This window comes from Oncorhynchus clarkii, chromosome 5 (genome assembly GCF_045791955.1).
Source record: "Oncorhynchus clarkii lewisi isolate Uvic-CL-2024 chromosome 5, UVic_Ocla_1.0, whole genome shotgun sequence".
NCBI classification, from domain to species: Eukaryota; Metazoa; Chordata; class Actinopteri; order Salmoniformes; family Salmonidae; genus Oncorhynchus; species Oncorhynchus clarkii.
The window spans coordinates 3,695,133-3,715,459 of record NC_092151.1 but is presented as its reverse complement, the minus strand read 5'-3'; the positions used below and the strand labels follow the sequence as shown (position 1 = coordinate 3,715,459).

General features: G+C 46.5%; 1 protein-coding gene across 1 annotated transcript in view; it reads left to right on the top strand.

The window, feature by feature from the left end:
• The window catches only part of LOC139409826 (metalloprotease TIKI1-like), a 134,353-nt gene that overhangs the window by 38,402 nt on the left and 75,624 nt on the right, over positions 1–20,327 (top strand). Inside the window, exons 3-4 of the mRNA XM_071155212.1 lie at positions 15,022–15,168; positions 16,657–16,831. Of these exons, the coding sequence (XP_071011313.1) occupies positions 15,022–15,168; positions 16,657–16,831 (322 nt within the window). The remainder of the gene's footprint in view (positions 1–15,021; positions 15,169–16,656; positions 16,832–20,327) is intronic.

Genomic DNA, 20,327 nt, shown 5'->3' with positions numbered 1-20,327 from the left:
TTTATAAATGCTTTATCACGAGTTATTTTAAAGTGTTACCATTAGTTATAATCCAAATATTAATACCAATGTTCAGTTGCTGCAGGATTATTTTCCTGCTGTAGCAAGCTGGATCAAATTAAGAGGCTACATGTGTAGGAATAGTTCCAAAAATAAAATAAAAAGTAAAACCATCCAGGCAAGGAAGAGAAAACAGAGAGCAGAGCAGGACAGGCTCATTCAGGATCACTCCTCAGTTCAGAGAGCAGAGCAGGACAGGCTCATTCAGGATCACTCCTCAGTTCAGAGAGCAGAGCAGGACAGGCTCATTCAGGATCACTCCTCAGTTCAGAGAGCAGAGCAGGACAGGCTCATTCAGGATCACTCCTCAGTTCGCAGAGCAGAGCAGAACACTGTCCTTTCAATTTTTTTCAGCTAAATTAAATTATATTTTTCGTACTATAAAATCATATTATTTAAAGTATATCTTGTCTGCTAAATGAATAAGCCTACATCCTATGGCATAGCTCATAGCCAGATAACATACAGTAGGACAACTCCATATTCTCTTCTTGTGAAATACATTTTATTCATATGATGATGTTTCTTTACACCTGACTAAAATAAATCATGGATTTATTGTGATGTGTAAATTCAATTGATGTATTAGACTTTTTAAAATGTGGATGTTCCAAGTATGTGCGTCTGCGACTTGTAGGTACGGAGGTGCTGAATGTGTAATTATGTATATATTAACGGTCAATTACCATGAGACCTGCAGTCTTTTGCATTACAATAATCGGCTGACAAAATGTCATGACCACCACAGCCCTAGTTGGGGCGGTATGCACATTGGAGTGGGTCCAGGGCGTTTGGGATGATGGAGTTGATGTGTGCCATGACCAGCCATTCAAAGGAATTCATTATTACAGATGTGAGAGCTACAGGGCGCTAGTCATTGTGGCAGAATGCCTTAGAGCAGTCAAACTCATTCCACTGAGGGTTGTGTGTCTGCGGGTTTTGGGGTTTTTCCTTTCAGCTAAGACCTAGGCAACCAGGTGAGGGGAGTTCCTTACTAATTATTGACCTTAATTCAACAATCAAGTACAAGGTTGGAGCGAAAACCCGCAGACACCCGGCCCGCCGTGGAATGAGTTTTACACGTGTTCCTTAGAGTATTTGGGGACAGGAATGATAGTAGTCAGCTTGAAGCATGTGGGGATAACAGACTGGGACAAGGAGGTTGAAAATGTCTGTGAAGACGCCTGCCAGCTGGTCTGTGGACACTCCCTGGAATACTGTATGGCCCTGTGGCCTTACGAGTGTTGACCTGTTGAAATTCCTGACTCGCTCATCAGTCTCGGGAAAAGCTAGATCACCTAGTCCTCCGGATTAGCGGGGGACCACGTGCAGAACTCTGTGTTGTTTTTGTTGAACAGGGCATAAGAGGTATTGAGTTTGTCTAGTAGGGAGGCATCGTTGGGCAGATCACGGCTTCCTTTATAGTCCATAATGTACTGTAGCCCCTGCCACATGCGCCAAGCATCAGAGCCGGTATAATAGGATTTCACCTTGTTCTGATATTGTCATTTTGCCTGTTTGAAGGCTCCGCGGAGATTGTAGCGCTACTTCTTGTACGTGTTCGCGTCCTCAAGACTGTAGCCTCGAGGTTGGCTGCGATAGCCCTGTGAGCGTTCACCTCTGAGTTAATCCAGGGCTTCTGATTGGGGAAGCAGCGAACGTTCACTGTGGGGACAATGTTGGCGATGCATTTCCTGATGAAGCCGGTGACGGAGGTGTTAGCTCATCAATGCTATCGGCGGAGTCCCAGGAACATATTCCAGTTAGCGCAAAAAAGTCCTGTAGCATAGCCTCTGCTTCGGGCCAACCATTTTTCAACAGAGAGCATCATGGGTACTTTCTGTTTGAGCTTTTATCTGTAAATAGGAAGCAGGAGTATAGGTTTGTGATCTGATTTGCCGAAGGGGGTACGAGGAAGGGCTTTGTATGCTTGCTTGTGGGTTAGGCAACAGGTGTCCAGTACTTAATCGCTCCTAGTGGTGAAAGAGACGTTTTGATTAAAGTTCGGCATTACGTGTCTTAATGGCACAGAATTAAAATCACTGGCAAAAGCAGGAAAGCAGCCTCCGGATGCATGGTTTCTTGCTTGTTTATAGCCTCGTACAATTCATCAAGTGCCAGCTTGTTGTTGTTGTTGTTCTGAGGTGGAATTTATACGATAACAGATGCCAATTCTGGGGGTCGAAGGGTTTTGACCATCAGGTATTCCAAGACAGGTGACCAATGGGTGGAGACTTCCACTGCGCTAGAGACAGCACATCAGTTGTTGTTGATGAAGAGACATATCCCTCCTCTTCTGTATTTCCTGAATCCGATTACCTGTCCACTCTGCAAATGGAGAATCCATCGAGTTCGACAGCCATGGGAGGTATTTTGTACAAAAACCATGTTTCAGAAAAACTGAGACTATTGTGGTTACAAGAGTCCTGTTGATAGAAAATAATTTGCGATCTGAGTTTTTGTAAAAAAATAAAGATAGTAGCCATACAGTAGAGGACCATGTTAAACCACCTGATGAATCTCCACCTGGCCCTGACCACTACAGTCTGGTCAAACTCCTCTACCTGGCCCTGACCACTACAGTCTGGTCCACCTCCCCTACCTCGACCTGACCACTACAGTCTGGTCCACCTCCCCTACCTCGACCTGACCACTACAGTCTGGTCCACCTCCCCTACCTCGCCCTGACCACTACAGTCTGGTCCACCTCCTCTACCTCGACCTGACCACTGCAGTCTGGTCACACTCCTCTACCTGGCCCTGACCACTACAGTCTGGTCAAACTCCTCTACCTCGCCCTAAACAGGACACGACTGATGCCAGGCTAAACTACAGAACATGACTGATGCCAGGCTAAACTACAGGACACGACTGATGCCAGGCTAAACTACAGGACACGACTGATGCCAGGCTAAACTACAGGACACGACTGATGCCAGGCTTAACTACAGGACATGGCTGATGCCAGGCTAAACTACAGGACACGACTAATGCCAGGCTAAACTACAGGACACAACTGATGCCAGGCTAAACTACAGGACATGACTGATGCCAGGCTAAACTACAGGACATGGCTGATGCCAGGCTAAACTACAGGACATGACTGATGCCAGGTTAAACTACAGGACACGACTGATGCCAGGCTAAACTACAGGACACGACTGATGCCAGGCTAAACTACAGGACACGACTGATGCCAGGCTAAACTACAGGACACGACTGATGCCAGGCTAAACTACAGGACACAACTGATGCCAGGCTAAACTACAGGACACGACTGATGCCAGGCTAAACTACAGGACACGACTGATGCCAGGCTAAACTACAGGACACGACTGATGCCAGGCTAAACTACAGGACACGACTGATGCCAGGCTAAACTACAGGACACGACTGATGCCAGGCTAAACTACAGGACACGACTGATGCCAGGCTAAACTACAGGACACGACTGATGCCAGGCTTAACTACAGGACATGGCTGATGCCAGGCTAAACTACAGGACACGACTAATGCCAGGCTAAACTACAGGACACAACTGATGCCAGGCTAAACTACAGGACACGGCTGATGCCAGGCTAAACTACAGGACACGACTGATGCCAGGCTAAACTACAGGACACGACTGATGCCAGGCTAAACTACAGGACACGACTGATGCCAGGCTAAACTACAGGACACGACTGATGCCAGGCTAAACTACAGGCTGTGTCCTTCAAATCTCCTCAAGACCAACCAGCTACTTCCTTCCCTGATCAAGCCCTCCAGTGAGGAGCTACCACTGCACAAAGGTTCTGTTGTTGTAGGTCCATAATTCCAGTTTAGTAGCACACAATACTTTTTTTAATGAATGACTGATTGGATTTAAACCAACGTGCATGAACCTCTACCACTCTGCTCTAATCCTGTCACTTAATGCATCCCAAATGGAACACTATTCCCTATATAGTGCACTACTTTTTGACCAGAGTCCTATAGAACCCTATTCCCTATATAGTGCACTAGTTTAGACCAGGGCCCTATAGAACCCTATTCCCTATATAGTTCACTAGTTTAGACCAGAGGCCAGTGCACTACCTAGGGAATAGGGCGCTACTTGGGACGTAGTTATAGTGTTTTATTCACCTAACAGGTAGTCTGTTTTGAATTAGTCTGCTCCTATTCTCAGGTTTCCTCTTTTAACATCTTAACTTCCTTAAAGTAGTCCGTTTACCGCTGTAAACTGTAAACTGTCATTGAATAGGTCTACGCCGAGAAATTTCTTCTGTCCGCGCCATCTTTAAAAAAAAATGTATTAAGCCATTTCGGTCTGTATTTCTCTGTAGAGCCTCTGTGAGTTTAATAGAAAAACAGAAGAAAGAGCCTAACAGATCATGTGTACAGCCTGTGAAGCTTTTTTGCCAAAGAGTTGAGAGTTTCTTTGATAGCATCTTTCGTGTCTAACATGGTGGACAGAGAGGAAACAGCTGGATGTTTAACATGGAGAACAGAGAGGAAACAGCTGGATGTTTAACATGGAGGACAGAGAGGAAACAGCTGGATGTTTAACATGGAGGACAGAGAGAAAACAGCTGGATGTTTAACATGGTGGACAGAGAGGAAACAGATGGATGTTTAACATGGAGGACAGAGAGGAAACAGCTGGATGTTTAACATGGTGGACAGAGAGGAAACAGATGGATGTTTAACATGGTGGACAGAGAGGAAACAGCTGGATGTTTAACATGGTCGACAGAGAGGAAACAGATGGATGTTTAACATGATGGACAGAGAGGAAACAGCTGGATGTTTAACATGGTGGACAGAGAGGAAACAGATGGATGTTTAACATGGAGGACAGAGAGGAAACAGCTGGATGTCTTCATTTGTTCTTGGGTTCCCGGGGCCAAGAGACCATTCAGCTGGCTGGTTGGCTGCTGGGATCATCGAGTACGTCCCAAAATGACACCCTATTCCCTACATACAGTACTACCCTTCAACAAGGGCCCCTAATGCTCTGGTCAAAAGTAGTGCACTCTGTAGGGTATAGGGTGCCATTTTGGGACGTACCTATTGTGAGGATGCTTGTCGGGCAGGAAAACTTCCCCAAAACACTGCATTGCTGGACTCCAGCCACAGAGCCACAGGCAAGAGACAAGAGTAGTGACTAATGTATTTCATGTTTATTAATTGACGAGTCAATAGACATCAAATAAGGATCAGATGGGCAGGCGTACATATTCCTTACATAGTTCATCTGTCTTGCTTTGTCCTTGTTATCAACAGGCTTTTTTCATGTTGATTTAACTTCCTCAGTAAATGTTTTATCTGTTGTAAATTTAATGAGAGGAGGATGGTTTACTATTCAGAAGAAGAACAAAAAAAAAATCTATAGGAAAACTACCAAAATAAAAAATAAATAAAAATGATTTGCTGGGACACCTTCTATTCTACTCCAACAAGTAACATTTCCACGATAAAGGGACAATTATTGACTTTCATTGGCTACCGTGCCTTGATTAGAGCCCACTATGATCTGAGGTGTAGTGAGCTCACACACCATCACAGCTCTTATAGCAGAAACATGCTGAATGGAGAGAGAAGAGGAGAGAGAGAGAGAGAAAGTAGGAAGGAGAGAGTAAATGAAAAGAGAAGTGTAGTGAGTGAGTGGGAAAATGCACCCAACTAACCCACAACAGAGAAGAGATCACAGGAAGAAATGTCATTCATTCAGCTCTCCTTCTTCTCTCTCTCTCTCTCTCTCTCTCTCTCTTCTTCCCTCCCCTCTTTTCTCCTCTTGTTTCTGTGTGAGTGATCTGCACTCCTCCCTCCGCAACCATAATGTAATGGACTAAAAAGGGCTGTGAGGCGAGGGCTGAGAAAAGTCCCTGAAGATGAAGTCTGGACGGAACAGATGTGAAGGGTTTTGTTGAGGACTTGGGAGGCTTGCGGGGTGGCGATAGGCTAATTTGAGCAGCATAAAGCCGGGACCCTTTTCATATGCAGAGTGTAGCTTTGATCAAGAGCTGATGAAAGTGTGGGGAGTGGAGAGGTTGACGAGGGGTGGGGTGGGGGGTCCTTTGTAGCAGACAAGAAGGCATCTGCTGAACTCTGCCCTCTTCTCCTATACCATCCCCCGACTACAATGACCGCCAGAGGAAGAAAAGTGTCATCTGAACACTGTAGAAAACAACACATGAAAGAGGTCCCGGTATAGGGGTGTGTATATAAATATATATTCATGTGCATCCCCCCCTTATCCAAATCCCTGCACACATCACATAGCTGTGACTGTGGACTCACACAGCCTGACTGCTTGATTTACTTTCGCTGTTGAGAAACAAATAGACGTGTTATTTTTTTTATATATTTTTTTTGTGAGGGGAGAGCCATTGTGAGGGATCAATGGTGGGTTGATGAAGAGCTCTGTGGGTTCAAGTCGCAGTGTGTTGTGGTGATCAGGATGTTTAAGAGGCCTGGACAGGGCCAGCAGAGAGACAGGGCCAGCAGGGAAACACAGGGCCAGCAGGAGGACACGGGGCCAACAGGGAAACACAGGGCCAGCAGGGAAACACGGGGCCAGCAGGGAAACACGGGGCCAGCAGGGAAACATGGGGCCAGCAGGGAAACACAAGAGGATTCCATGGTGACAATAGCAGAGGAAGCTGTTCCAACAGAACTCACAGAAAAAGTGGAAGTTTGTCGGAATAAACATCCCGTTCTTTGATTACGTTGTGGATTCTCAAACATCCAGGTCTTGTCGGTTTTATTCAAAGATCCCAATATGTCTATAATTAAACGGCTTTCAGTTTACTTTCACTGGATATTGACATCGATGGTTTGTGTATCTTTCCCTATCAAGACAATTCTAGAAGTATCTAGATACACGGACACCGATACGATACAGGAACCATACTTATTAGTTTGAAACGAGCTGGATCTGTCTGAGCTGACTTCTATGTGCACGCGCGTATGTGTGTAAATCATGTATGGCTACGGTGTATGTACCTGATCTGATCCATAAGGGAGACTAGACATCTACCACTATCAGATTAGAGACATAAAGGAGACTAGACATCTACCACCCCACTACCACTATCAGATTAGAGCCATAAAGGAGACTAGACATCTACCACCCCACTACCACTATCAGATTAGAGACATAAAGGAGACTAGACATCTACCCCCCCCCCCACTTCCACTATCAGATTAGAACCGTAAAGGAGACTAGACATCTACCACTATCAGATTAGAGCCATAAGGGAGACTAAACATCTACCCCCCACTACCACTATCAGATTAGAGCCGTAGAGGAGACTAGACATCTACCACTATCAGATTAGAGCCATAAAGGAGACTAGACATCTACCCCCCACTACCACTATCAGATTAGAGCCGTAGAGGAGACTAGACATCTACCACTATCAGATTAGAGCCATAAAGGAGACTAGACATCTACCACTATCAGATTAGAGCCGTAAAGGAGACTAGACATCTACCCCCCCCCCCCCCCCACTACCACTATCAGATTAGAGCCGTAAAGGAGGCTAGACATCTACCCCCCACTACCAGTATCAGATTAGAGCCATAAAGGATACTAGACATCTACCCCCCACTACCACTATCAGATTAGAGCCATAAAGGAGACTAAACATCTACCCCCCACTACCACTATCAGATTAGAGCCGTAAAGGAGATTAGACATCTACCACTATCAGATTAGAGCCGTAAAGGAGACTAGACATCTACCCCCCACTACCACTATCAGATTAGAGCCATAAAGGAGACTAGACATCTACCCCCCACTACCACTATCAGATTAGAGACATAAAGGAGACTAGACATCTACCACCCCACTACCACTATAAGATTAGAGCCATAAAGGAGACTAGACATCTACCACCCCACTACCACTATCAGATTAGAGACATAAAGGAGACTAGACACCTACCCCCCCACTACCAGTACCAGATTAGAGCCATAAAGGAGACTAGACATCTACCACCCCACTACCACTATCAGATTAGAGACATAAAGGAGACTAGACATCTACCCCCCACTACCACTATCAGATTAGAGCCATAAAGGAGACTAGACATCTACCACCCCACTACCACTACCAGATTAGAGCCATAAAGGAGACTAGACATCTACCACTATCAGATTAGAGCCGTAAAGGAGACTAGACATCTACCCCCCACTACCACTATCAGATTAGAGCCATAAAGGAGACTAGACATCTACCCCCCACTACCACTATCAGATTAGAGACATAAAGGAGACTAGACATCTACCACCCCACTACCACTATCAGATTAGAGCCATAAAGGAGACTAGACATCTACCCCCCACTACCACTATCAGATTAGAGCCATAAAGGAGACTAAACATCTACCCCCCCCCCCCACTACCACTATCAGATTAGAGCCGTAAAGGAGGCTAGACATCTACCACTATCAGATTAGAGCCATAAAGGAGACTAGTAATCTACCCCCCACTACCACTATCAGATTAGAGCCATAAAGGAGACTAGACATCTACCCCCCACTACCACTATCAGATTAGAGCCATAAAGGAGACTAGACATCTACCCCCCACTACCACTATCAGATTAGAGCCATAAAGGAGACTAAACATCTACCCCCCACTACCACTATCAGATTAGAGCCGTAAAGGAGATTAGACATCTACCACTATCAGATTAGAGCCGTAAAGGAGACTAGACATCTACCCCCCACTACCACTATCAGATTAGAGCCATAAAGGAGACTAGACATCTACCCCCCACTACCACTATCAGATTAGAGACATAAAGGAGACTAGACATCTACCACCCCACTACCACTATCAGATTAGAGCCATAAAGGAGACTAGACATCTACCACCCCACTACCACTATCAGATTAGAGACATAAAGGAGACTAGACACCTACCACCCCCCACTACCACTACCAGATTAGAGCCATAAAGGAGACTAGACATCTACCACCCCACTACCACTATCAGATTAGAGACATAAAGGAGACTAGACATCTACCCCCCACTACCACTATCAGATTAGAGCCATAAAGAGCCATAAAGGAGACTAGACATCTACCCCCCACTACCACTATCAGAGACTAGACATCTACCCCCCACTACCACTATCAGATTAGAGCCATAAAGGAGACTAGACATCTACCACCCCACTACCACTATCAGATTAGAGCCATAAAGGAGACTAGACATCTACCCCCCCCCCCACTTCCACTATCAGATTAGAGCCGTAAAGGAGACTAGACATCTACCACTATCAGATTAGAGCCATAAGGGAGACTAAACATCTACCACTATCCCCCCACCCCCCCCCCCCCCCCCCCCCCACTACCACTATCAGATTAGAGCCATAAAGGAGACTAGACATCTACCCCCCACTACCACTATCAGATTAGAGCCGTAGAGGAGACTAGACATCTACCACTATCATATTAGAGCCATAAAGGAGACTAGACATCTACCCCCCCCCCCACTACCACTATCAGATTAGAGCCGTAAAGGAGACTAGACATCTACCACTATCAGATTAGAGCCGTAAAGGAGACTAGACATCTACCCCCCCCCCACTACCACTATCAGATTAGAGCCGTAAAGGAGGCTAGACATCTACCACTATCAGATTAGAGCCATAAAGGAGACTAGACATCTACCCCCCCCCCCCCCCCACTACCACTATCAGATTAGAGCCGTAAAGGAGACTAGGAGACCACGCTACAACCACTATCAGATTAGAGCCGTAAAGGAGACTAGACATCTACCCCCCCCCCCCCCCACTACCACTATCAGATTAGAGCCATAAAGGAGACTAGACATCTACCCCCCACTATCACTATCAGATTAGAGCCGTAGAGGAGACTAGACATCTACCACTATCAGATTAGAGCCATAAAGGAGACTAGACATCTACCCCCCCCCCCCCCCCACTACCACTATCAGATTAGAGCCGTAAAGGAGACTAGACATCTACCACTATCAGATTGGAGCCGTAAAGGAGACTAGACATCTAGCCCCCCCCCCCCCCCCACTACCACTGTCAGATTAGAGCCGTAAAGGAGACTAGACATCTACCCCCCCCCCCCCCACTACCACTATCAGATTAGAGCCGTAAAGGAGGCTAGACATCTACCACTATCAGATTAGAGCCATAAAGGAGACTAGACATCTACCCCCCCCCCCCCCCCACTACCACTATCAGATTAGAGCCGTAAAGGAGACTAGGAGACCACGCTACAACCACTATCAGATTAGAGCCGTAAAGGAGACTAGACATCTACCCCCCACTACCACTACCACTATCAGATTAGAGCCGTAAAGGAGGCTAGACATCTACCACTATCAGATTAGAGCCATAAAGCAGACTAGTAATCTACCCCCCACTACCACTATCAGATTAGAGCCATAAAGGAGACTAGACATCTACCCCCCACTACCACTATCAGATTAGAGCCATAAAGGAGACTAGACATCTACCCCCCACTACCACTATCAGATTAGAGCCATAAAGGAGACTAAACATCTACCCCCCACTACCACTATCAGATTAGAGCCGTAAAGGAGATTAGACATCTACCACTATCAGATTAGAGCCGTAAAGGAGACTAGACATCTACCCCCCACTACCACTATCAGATTAGAGCCATAAAGGAGACTAGACATCTACCCCCCACTACCACTATCAGATTAGAGACATAAAGGAGACTAGACATCTACCACCCCACTACCACTATCAGATTAGAGCCATAAAGGAGACTAGACATCTACCACCCCACTACCACTATCAGATTAGAGACATAAAGGAGACTAGACACCTACCCCCCCACTACCACTACCAGATTAGAGCCATAAAGGAGACTAGACATCTACCACCCCACTACCACTATCAGATTAGAGACATAAAGGAGACTAGACATCTACCCCCCACTACCACTATCAGATTAGAGCCATAAAGGAGACTAGACATCTACCACCCCACTACCACTACCAGATTAGAGCCATAAAGGAGACTAGACATCTACCACTATCAGATTAGAGCCGTAAAGGAGACTAGACATCTACCCCCCCCCCCACTTCCACTATCAGATTAGAGCCGTAAAGGAGACTAGACATCTACCACTATCAGATTAGAGCCATAAGGGAGACTAAACATCTACCCCCCCCACCCACCCCCCACTACCACTATCAGATTAGAGCCATAAAGGAGACTAGACATCTACCCCCCACTACCACTATCAGATTAGAGCCGTAGAGGAGACTAGACATCTACCACTATCAGATTAGAGCCATAAAGGAGACTAGACATCTACCCCCCCCCCCACTACCACTATCAGATTAGAGCCGTAAAGGAGACTAGACATCTACCACTATCAGATTAGAGCCGTAAAGGAGACTAGACATCTACCCCCCCCCCCCCCCCCCCCCCCCCACTATCACTATCAGATTAGAGCCGTAGAGGAGACTAGACATCTACCACTATCAGATTAGAGCCATAAAGGAGACTAGACATCTACCCCCCCCCCCCACTACCACTATCAGATTAGAGCCGTAAAGGAGACTAGACATCTACCACTATCAGATTAGAGCCGTAAAGGAGACTAGACATCTAGCCCCCACTATCACTATCAGATTAGAGCCGTAGAGGAGACTAGACATCTACCACTATCAGATTAGAGCCATAAAGGAGACTAGACATCTACCCCCCCCCCCCCCACTACCACTATCAGATTAGAGCCGTAAAGGAGACTAGACATCTACCACTATCAGATTAGAGCCGTAAAGGAGACTAGACATCTAGCCCCCCCCCCCCCACTACCACTATCAGATTAGAGCCTTAAAGGAGACTAGACATCTACCCCCCCCCCACTACCACTATCAGATTAGAGCCGTAAAGGAGGCTAGACATCTACCACTATCAGATTAGAGCCATAAAGGAGACTAGACATCTACCCCCCCCCCCCCCCCCCCACTACCACTATCAGATTAGAGCCGTAAAGGAGACTAGGTGACCACTCTACAACCACTATCAGATTAGAGCCGTAAAGGAGACTAGACATCTACCCCCCACTACCACTATCAGATTAGAGCCATAAAGGAGACTAGACATCTACCCCCCACTACCACTATCAGATTAGAGCCATAAAGGAGACTAAACATCTACCCCCCACTACCACTATCAGATTAGAGCCGTAAAGGAGATTAGACATCTACCACTATCAGATTAGAGCCGTAAAGGAGACTAGACATCTACCCCCCACTACCACTATCAGATTAGAGCCATAAAGGAGACTAGACATCTACCCCCCACTACCACTATCAGATTAGAGCCATAAAGGAGACTAGACATCTACCCCCCCACTACCACTATCAGATTAGAGACATAAAGGAGACTAGACATCTACCACCCCACTACCACTATCAGATTAGAGACATAAAGGAGACTAGACACCTACCCCCCCACTACCACTACCAGATTAGAGCCATAAAGGAGACTAGACATCTACCCCCCCCACTACCACTATCAGATTAGAGCCATAAAGGAGACTAGACATCTTCCACCCCACTACCAGATTAGAGCCGTAAAGGAGACTAGGAGACCACTGTTCAACCACTATCAGATTGTGTGTGTGTGTTTGTGTGTGTGGGGGGGGGGGGATTTTGTCCCGCTTTGGTTCTGAAATCACCAAAACCCTCTAATTAACTTGTTCTTTCTGCAGATTAAGATTTGGAGCTAGTAATGTATCCATTTGTATTGTTGACAGCCAATGAGTGTATAGCACAATTTGGGGATTTCAACCCCCGTCTCAAAATCGAGTGGTTTTGACCATTTGGAAGTTTTTACGGAGTCATATTCTCTTCTCCTCTGGCGTCGGTAATGCAGTGATTGCTGTCCTCTTTATAAATGATCACCTTTACCATGTATATCCAAATAAATAACCACATACACTGATTGTTTAAATCAAAACTACCAAAACTATTGCTGATGGTGAACCTGAATAATCCAAAATCTGTTCATCAAGACCTCAGCTGTTCATCAAGACCTCAGCTGTTCATCAAGACCTCAGCTGTTCATCAAGACCTCAGCTGTTCATCAAGACCTCGGCTGTTCATCAAGACCTCAGCTGTTCATCAAGACCTCGGCTGTCCATCAAGACCTCAGCTGTTCATCAAGACCTCAGCTGTTCATCAAGACCTCAGCTGTTCATCAAGACATCGGCTGTTCATCAAGACCTCAGCTGGTCATCAAGACCTCGGCTGTTCATCAAGACCTCAGCTGTTCATCAAGACCTCAGCTGTTCATCAAGACCTCGGCTGTTCATCAAGACCTCAGCTGTTCATCAAGACCTCAGCTGTTCATCAAGACCTCAGCTGTTCATCAAGACCTCGGCTGTTCATCAAGACCTCAGCTGTTCATCAAGACCTCAGCTGTTCATCAAGACCTCAGCTGTTCATCAAGACCTTGGCTGTCCATCAAGACCTCAGCTGTTCATCAAGACCTCAGCTGTTCATCAAGACCTCAGCTGTTCATCAAGACCTCAGCTGTTCATTAAGACCTCAGCTGTTCATCAAGACCTCAGCTGTTCATCAAGACCTCAGCTGTTCATCAAGACATCGTCTGTTCATCAAGACCTCAGCTGGTCATCAAGACCTCGGCTGTTCATCAAGACCTCAGCTGTTCATCAAGACCTCAGCTGTTCATCAAGACCTCGGCTGTTCATCAAGACCTCAGCTGTTCATCAAGACCTCAGCTGTTCATCAAGACATCATCATATAGAATCAGGTGTGGTAGAACTGGGCTTGAACAACAAATGCGGCATAAACCTATAGCTTGTTTTGCAGCCATCCCCGAGTTGTATTTACAAAGTTGACTATATCTGATGAATGTACATTTGGTTGTACATTTTATATTCCGTCATAACTCACATTTTGTTTACAGGTAATGTACTACTAGATCTTTCTACAGTAAACTATAAGGTTCATTTTCATGTTGATCATTTCTATATTTTCCAGGAGCTTGCTCGATTGTCTTTTGCTAACATAAAGGCTGTTTGAGAAGGTTTGAATACTTAGCAACCTGCCTACACATAGTTTGAAGTACAATAGACCAACATAGCTACTGTAGTAGGTCAGCGCTGGGTGCTGGAAAACCTTGGTAGAGCATGGGCGCAGTAGGCATTTTGGTGCTCATGTGAAGGTGTAGACCAGTTAGACCATAGTGTGTTATCATTTCAGTAGTAGACCTATTACCTTGTATGAAGAACAAACCACATTATTGTGGAAGCACCTCTATGAGCATGACTGAGGCTGTTTGAGAAGGTTTGAATCCTATGCAACCTGCCTACACATAGTTTGAAGTACAATAGACCAACATAGCTACTGTAGTAGGTCAGCGCTGGGTGCTGGAAAACCTTGGTAGAGCATGGGTGGAGTAGGTATTATGGTGATCATGTGAATTTCCTTTATTTTTCGGCTTCAGACCAATGCTTAGTCTCACATAAAACATATTTTTGGTTTTCAATATACATAATGATAGGTAGGGTGGTATTACTAAATACAGTAAGGATAGGTAGAGTTATATTATTAAATACAGTAAGGATAGGTAGAGTTATATTATTAAATACAGTAAGGATAGGTAGAGTTATATTATTAAATACAGTAAGGATAGGTAGAGTTATATTATTAAATACAGTAAGGATAGGTAGAGTTATATTATTAAATACAGTAAGGATAGGTAGAGTTATATTATTAAATACAGTAAGGATAGGTAGAGTTATATTATTAAATACAGTAAGGATAGGTAGAGTGGTATTGTTAAGTACAAAAGTATTATTTACCTCCTATTTATTATGTATTTAGTAAATATTATTGTCTTCTGTTCCCTCTCTGGTCATATAGAAAGTGGATATCCAGGTATTGATCGTGTTGTAAAAGTAGATATTTCCATATCCCCAGGTGATCTTTGCCCTGAACCAGACCCTTGTACAGCAGGAGAGTGTGAGAGCAGGCAGTCTGCAGGGCTCCTATACCACTGAGGACCTCATCAAGCACTACAACTGTGGAGACCTCAACTCCATCATCTTCAACCATGACACCTCTCAGGTCAGTTACAACCAACCACACCCCGTTACACCTAACCCCTAACACAAACGACCCCTAACACCAACGACCCCTAACACTAACGACCCCTAACACTAATGACCCCTAACATGAACAACTCCTAACATGAATGACCCCTAACACGAACGACCCCTAACACTAACGACCCCTAACACTAACGAACCCTAACACTAACGACCCCTAACACGAACGACCCCTAACACTAACGACCCCTAACACTAACGACCCCTAACGCTAATGACCCCTAACACTAACGATCCCTAACACTAATGACCCCTAACACTATTGACCCCTAATGCTAATGACCCCTAACGCTAATGACCCCTAACGCCAACGACCCCTAACACTAACGACCCCTAACACAACGACCCCTAAATCTAATGACCCCTAACACTAACGACCCCTAACACTAACGACCCCTAACACTAACGACCCCTAACACTAATGACCCCTAACACTAATGACCCCTAACACTAACGACCCCTAACACGAACGACCCCTAACGCTAATGACCCCCAACACTAACGATCCCTAACACTAACGACCCCTAACACTAATGACCCTTAACACTAACGACCCCTAACACTAACGTCCCCTAACACTAACGACCCCTAATACTAACGACCCCTAACACTAACGACCCCTAACACCAACGACCCCTAACACTAACGACCCCTAAAACCAACGACCCCTAACACTAACGACCCCTAACACTAATGACCCCTAACACGATCAACCCCTAACACTAACGACCCCTAACACGAACGACCCCAAACACGAACGACCCCTAACACTAATGACCCCTAACGCTAACCACCCCTAAATCTAATGACCCCTAACACTAACGACCCCTAACACTAACGACCCCTAACACTAACGACCCCTAACACTAATGACGCCTAACACTAACGACCCCTGACACTAATGACCCCTAACACTAACGACCCCTAACACTAATGACCCCTAACACGAACAACCCCTAACACTAACGACCCCTAACACTAACGACCCCTAACACTAATGACCCCTAACACGAACAACCCCTAACACTAACGACCCCTAACACTAACGACCCCTAACACCAACAACCCCTAACACCAACGACCCCTAACACTAATGACCCCTAACATTAACGACCCCTAACACTAATGACTCCTAACACTAATGACCCCTAACACTAATGACCACTAACACTAACGACCCCTAACACTAACGACTCCTAACACTAATGACCCCTAACACTAATGACTCCTAACACTAATGACCCCTAACACTAATGACTCCTAACACTAATGACCCCTAACACTAATGACCACTAACACTAACGACCCCTAACACTAACGACTCCTAACACTAACGACCCATCGGTATCACCTTATTTTTACGGGACTTTTTTAAATTTCTGACCCATTCAGTTTAGACCTGATGGATAAATCTCTCACTGCTCCCCCCCCCCCCCCCCCTCTGTAGGTCCCCAACTTCAACAACGTGACCCTGCGCCCCAGCGAACAGATAACGGCCCAGGAGATTGACAGCTACTTCAGACAGGAACTGATCTACAAGAGGAACGACAGGATGGGGAACAGGGTTAAGACTCTGATGGAAGAACACCCTGACAACAGCTTCTTCTTCGCCTTCGGAGCAGGTCAGTGAGGATGATGATGATGATGAGAATAAGGAAGAGGATGACTAATGATCACACCCTCTGATGCCAAGATAATGGGAAAGGAATCCAAGATTCTTTGAGATCATAATTTTGTAGGTTGTTGTGTAAGCCTACAACGATGTCGTGGTTAGCCTTTGTCATGATTCAGCCTGCTTGAGTATTGATTCATTCAGTATGGAGCTATGAAAAGTGAATCATCTTTACCTTCATCATCTTTAGTTCACCATCTTTATCATCTTTACCATCTTTAGTTATGAGCTGACTGTTTCTACAGTCTGGTCTATAATTATTGGCACCCTCTGGTCTGTAATTATTGGCACCCTCTGGTCTGTAATTATTGGCACCCTCTGGTCTGTAATTATTGGCACCCTCTGGTCTGTAATTATTGGCACCCTTGATAAAAATAAGCAAAAAAATGACTATAAAATAAATAACAAATACTGAATGAAAAAAAAGGGAAATTATATATATTTTTTATACTAATGCAGTTGCTCAGAGAAAGAGATTTTAAGTAATAAAAAAATGTAAAAATTGAAATTAGCACCCCTGTTTTCAGTACTCCAGTACCCTTCGATAAAATGTTACATATTCCCTATGGGGTCTGGTCAAATGGCACCCTATTCCCTATGGGTTCTGGTCAAATGGCACCCTATTCCCTATGGGGTCTGGTCAAATGGCACCCTATTCCCTATGGGGTCTGGTCAAATGGCACCCTATTCCCTATGGGGTCTGGTCAAATGGCACCCTATTCCCTATGGGGTCTGGTCAAATGGCACCCTATTCCCTATGGGGTCTGGTCAAATGGCACCCTATTCCCTATGGGGTCTGGTCAAATGGCACCCTATTCCCTATGGGGTCTGGTCAAATGGCACCCTATTCCCTATGGGGTCTGGTCAAATGGCACCCTATTCCCTATGGGGTCTGGTCAAATGGCACCCTATTCCCTATGGGGTCTGGTCAAATGGCACCCTATTCCCTATGGGGTCTGGTCAAATGGCACCCTATTCCCTATTGGTTCTGGTCAAATGGCACCCTATTCACGATGGGGTCTGTTCAAATGGCACCCTATTCCCTATGGGGTCTGGTGAAATGGCACCCTATTCCCTATGGGATCTGGTCAAATGGCACCCTATTCCCTATGGGGTCTGGTCAAATGGCACCCTATTCCCTATGGGGTCTGGTCAAATGGCACCCTATTCCCTATGGGGTCTGGTCAAATGGCACCCTATTCCCTATGGGGTCTGGTCAAATGGCACCCTATTCCCTATGGGGTCTGGTCAAATGGCACCCTATTCCCTATGGGGTCTGGTCAAATGGCACCCTATTCCCTATGGGGTCTGATCAAATGGCACCCTATTCCCTATGGGGTCTGGTCAAATGGCACCCTATTCCCTATGGGGTCTGGTCAAATGGCACCCTATTCCCTATGGGGTCTGATCAAATGGCACCCTATTCCCTATGGGGTCTGGTCAAATGGCACCCTATTCCCTATGGGGTCTGGTCAAATGGCACCCTATTCCCTATGGGGTCTGGTCAAATGGCACCCTATTCCCTATGGGGTCTGGTCAAATGGCACCCTATTCCCTATGGGGTCTGGTCAAATGGCACCCTATTCCCTATGGGGTCTGATCAAATGGCACCCTATTCCCTATGGGGTCTGGTGAAATGGCACCCTATTCCCTATGGGGTCTGGTCAAATGGCACCCTATTCCCTATGGGGTCTGGTCAAATGGCACCCTATTCCCTATGGGGTCTGGTCAAATGGCACCCTATTCCCTATGGGGTCTGGTCAAATGGCACCCTATTCCCTATGGGGTCTGGTCAAATGGCACCCTATTCCCTATGGGGTCTGGTCAAATGGCACCCTATTCCCTATGGGGTCTGGTCAAATGGCACCCTATTCCCTATGGGGTCTGATCAAATGGCACCCTATTCCCTATGGGGTCTGATCAAATGGCACCCTATTCCCTATGGGGTCTGGTCAAATGGCACCCTATTCCCTATGGGGTCTGGTCAGAACTAGTGCACTATAAAAAGGGAATAGGGTACCATCTTGGTTCAGTCTGAGGTCAGGCATTAAAATGAAACGTGTTGAAAATGAAATCTGATTAAAGCTACTTTAGAACAAACAGCTTAAATCGTTCTCTTTGTGAGCACGGCAGAATAGAGGGGGCTTTGCTAGACTGAAGGAGATAAAGATCAAACCTTACAGAACTGGGAAGACCGTCGCTTATTTGCAGTTGCAGTCCCTCTTTTGACCTGCCGATCGTGCTCGGTTCAGCTGCGATCCGTATGCCAACGCTCTCAGATTTAGGTGTGATATTCCCTGGAATCCACTTGTTGCCACATTGTCTGGTTCATTTAACTGAGACCTGGAAGTTGAGCCGGTTTATAATGGAGCTCTATAATAGACCTGAGAGCTGAGGGCTGAGAGATGAGAGCTGAGGGCTGAGGGCTGAGGGCTGAGAGCTGAGACCTGAGACCTGAGGGCTGGGGCCTGAGGGCTGAAAGCTGAGGGCTGAGAGCTGAGAGCTGAGACCAGAGAGCTGAGACCTGCGAGCTTAGACCAGAGAGCTGAGAGATGAGAGCTGAGGGCTGAGAGCTGAGGGCTGAGACCTGAGACCTGAGACCTGAGGGCTGGGGCCTGAGGGCTGAGAGCTGAGGGCTGAGAGCTGAGAGCTGAGACCAGAGGGCTGAGAGATGAGAGCTGAGGGCTGAGAGCTGAGGGCTGAGACCAGAGAGCTGAGACCTGCGAGCTGAGGGCTGAGATCTGAGATCTGAGAGCTGAGACCTGAGACCTGGAAGCTGAGCAGGTTTATAATGGAGCTCTATAATGGACCTGAGAGCTGAGACCTGAGACCTGAGGGCTGAGAGCTGAGGGCTGAGACCTGAGAGCTGAGACCTGAGGGCTGAGAGCTGAGACCTGAGGGCTGAGAGCTGAGGGCTGAGACCTGCAGGCTGAGGGCTGAGAGCTGAGGGATGAGACCTGAGGGCTGAGACCAGGGAGCTGAGACCTGAGGGCTGAGAGCTGAGGGATAAGACCAGAGAGCTGAGACCTGAGGGTTGAGAGCTGAGGGCTAGGAGCTGAGGGCTGAGACCTGCAGGCTGAGAGCTGAGAGCTGAGAACTGAGGGCTGAGAGCTGAGGGATGAGACCTGAGGGCTGAGACCTGAGGGCTGAGACCTGATTGCTGAGAGCTGAGAGCTAAGGGCTGAGACCTGAGGGCTGAGGGCTGAGAGCTGAGACCTGAGGGCTGAGAGCTGAGGGATGAGACCTGAGGGCTGAGACCAGAGAGCTGAGACCTGAGGGCTGAGAGCTGAGGGATGAGAGCTGAGGGATGAGACCTGAGGGCTGAGACCTGCGGACTGAGAGCTGAGGGATGAGAGTTGAGAGCTGTGGCTACTCCTGCCAAATCTCATTCTAGAGAGTTTAGGTCTCTCTCTCTCTCTCTCTCTCTCTCTCTCTCTCTCTCTCTC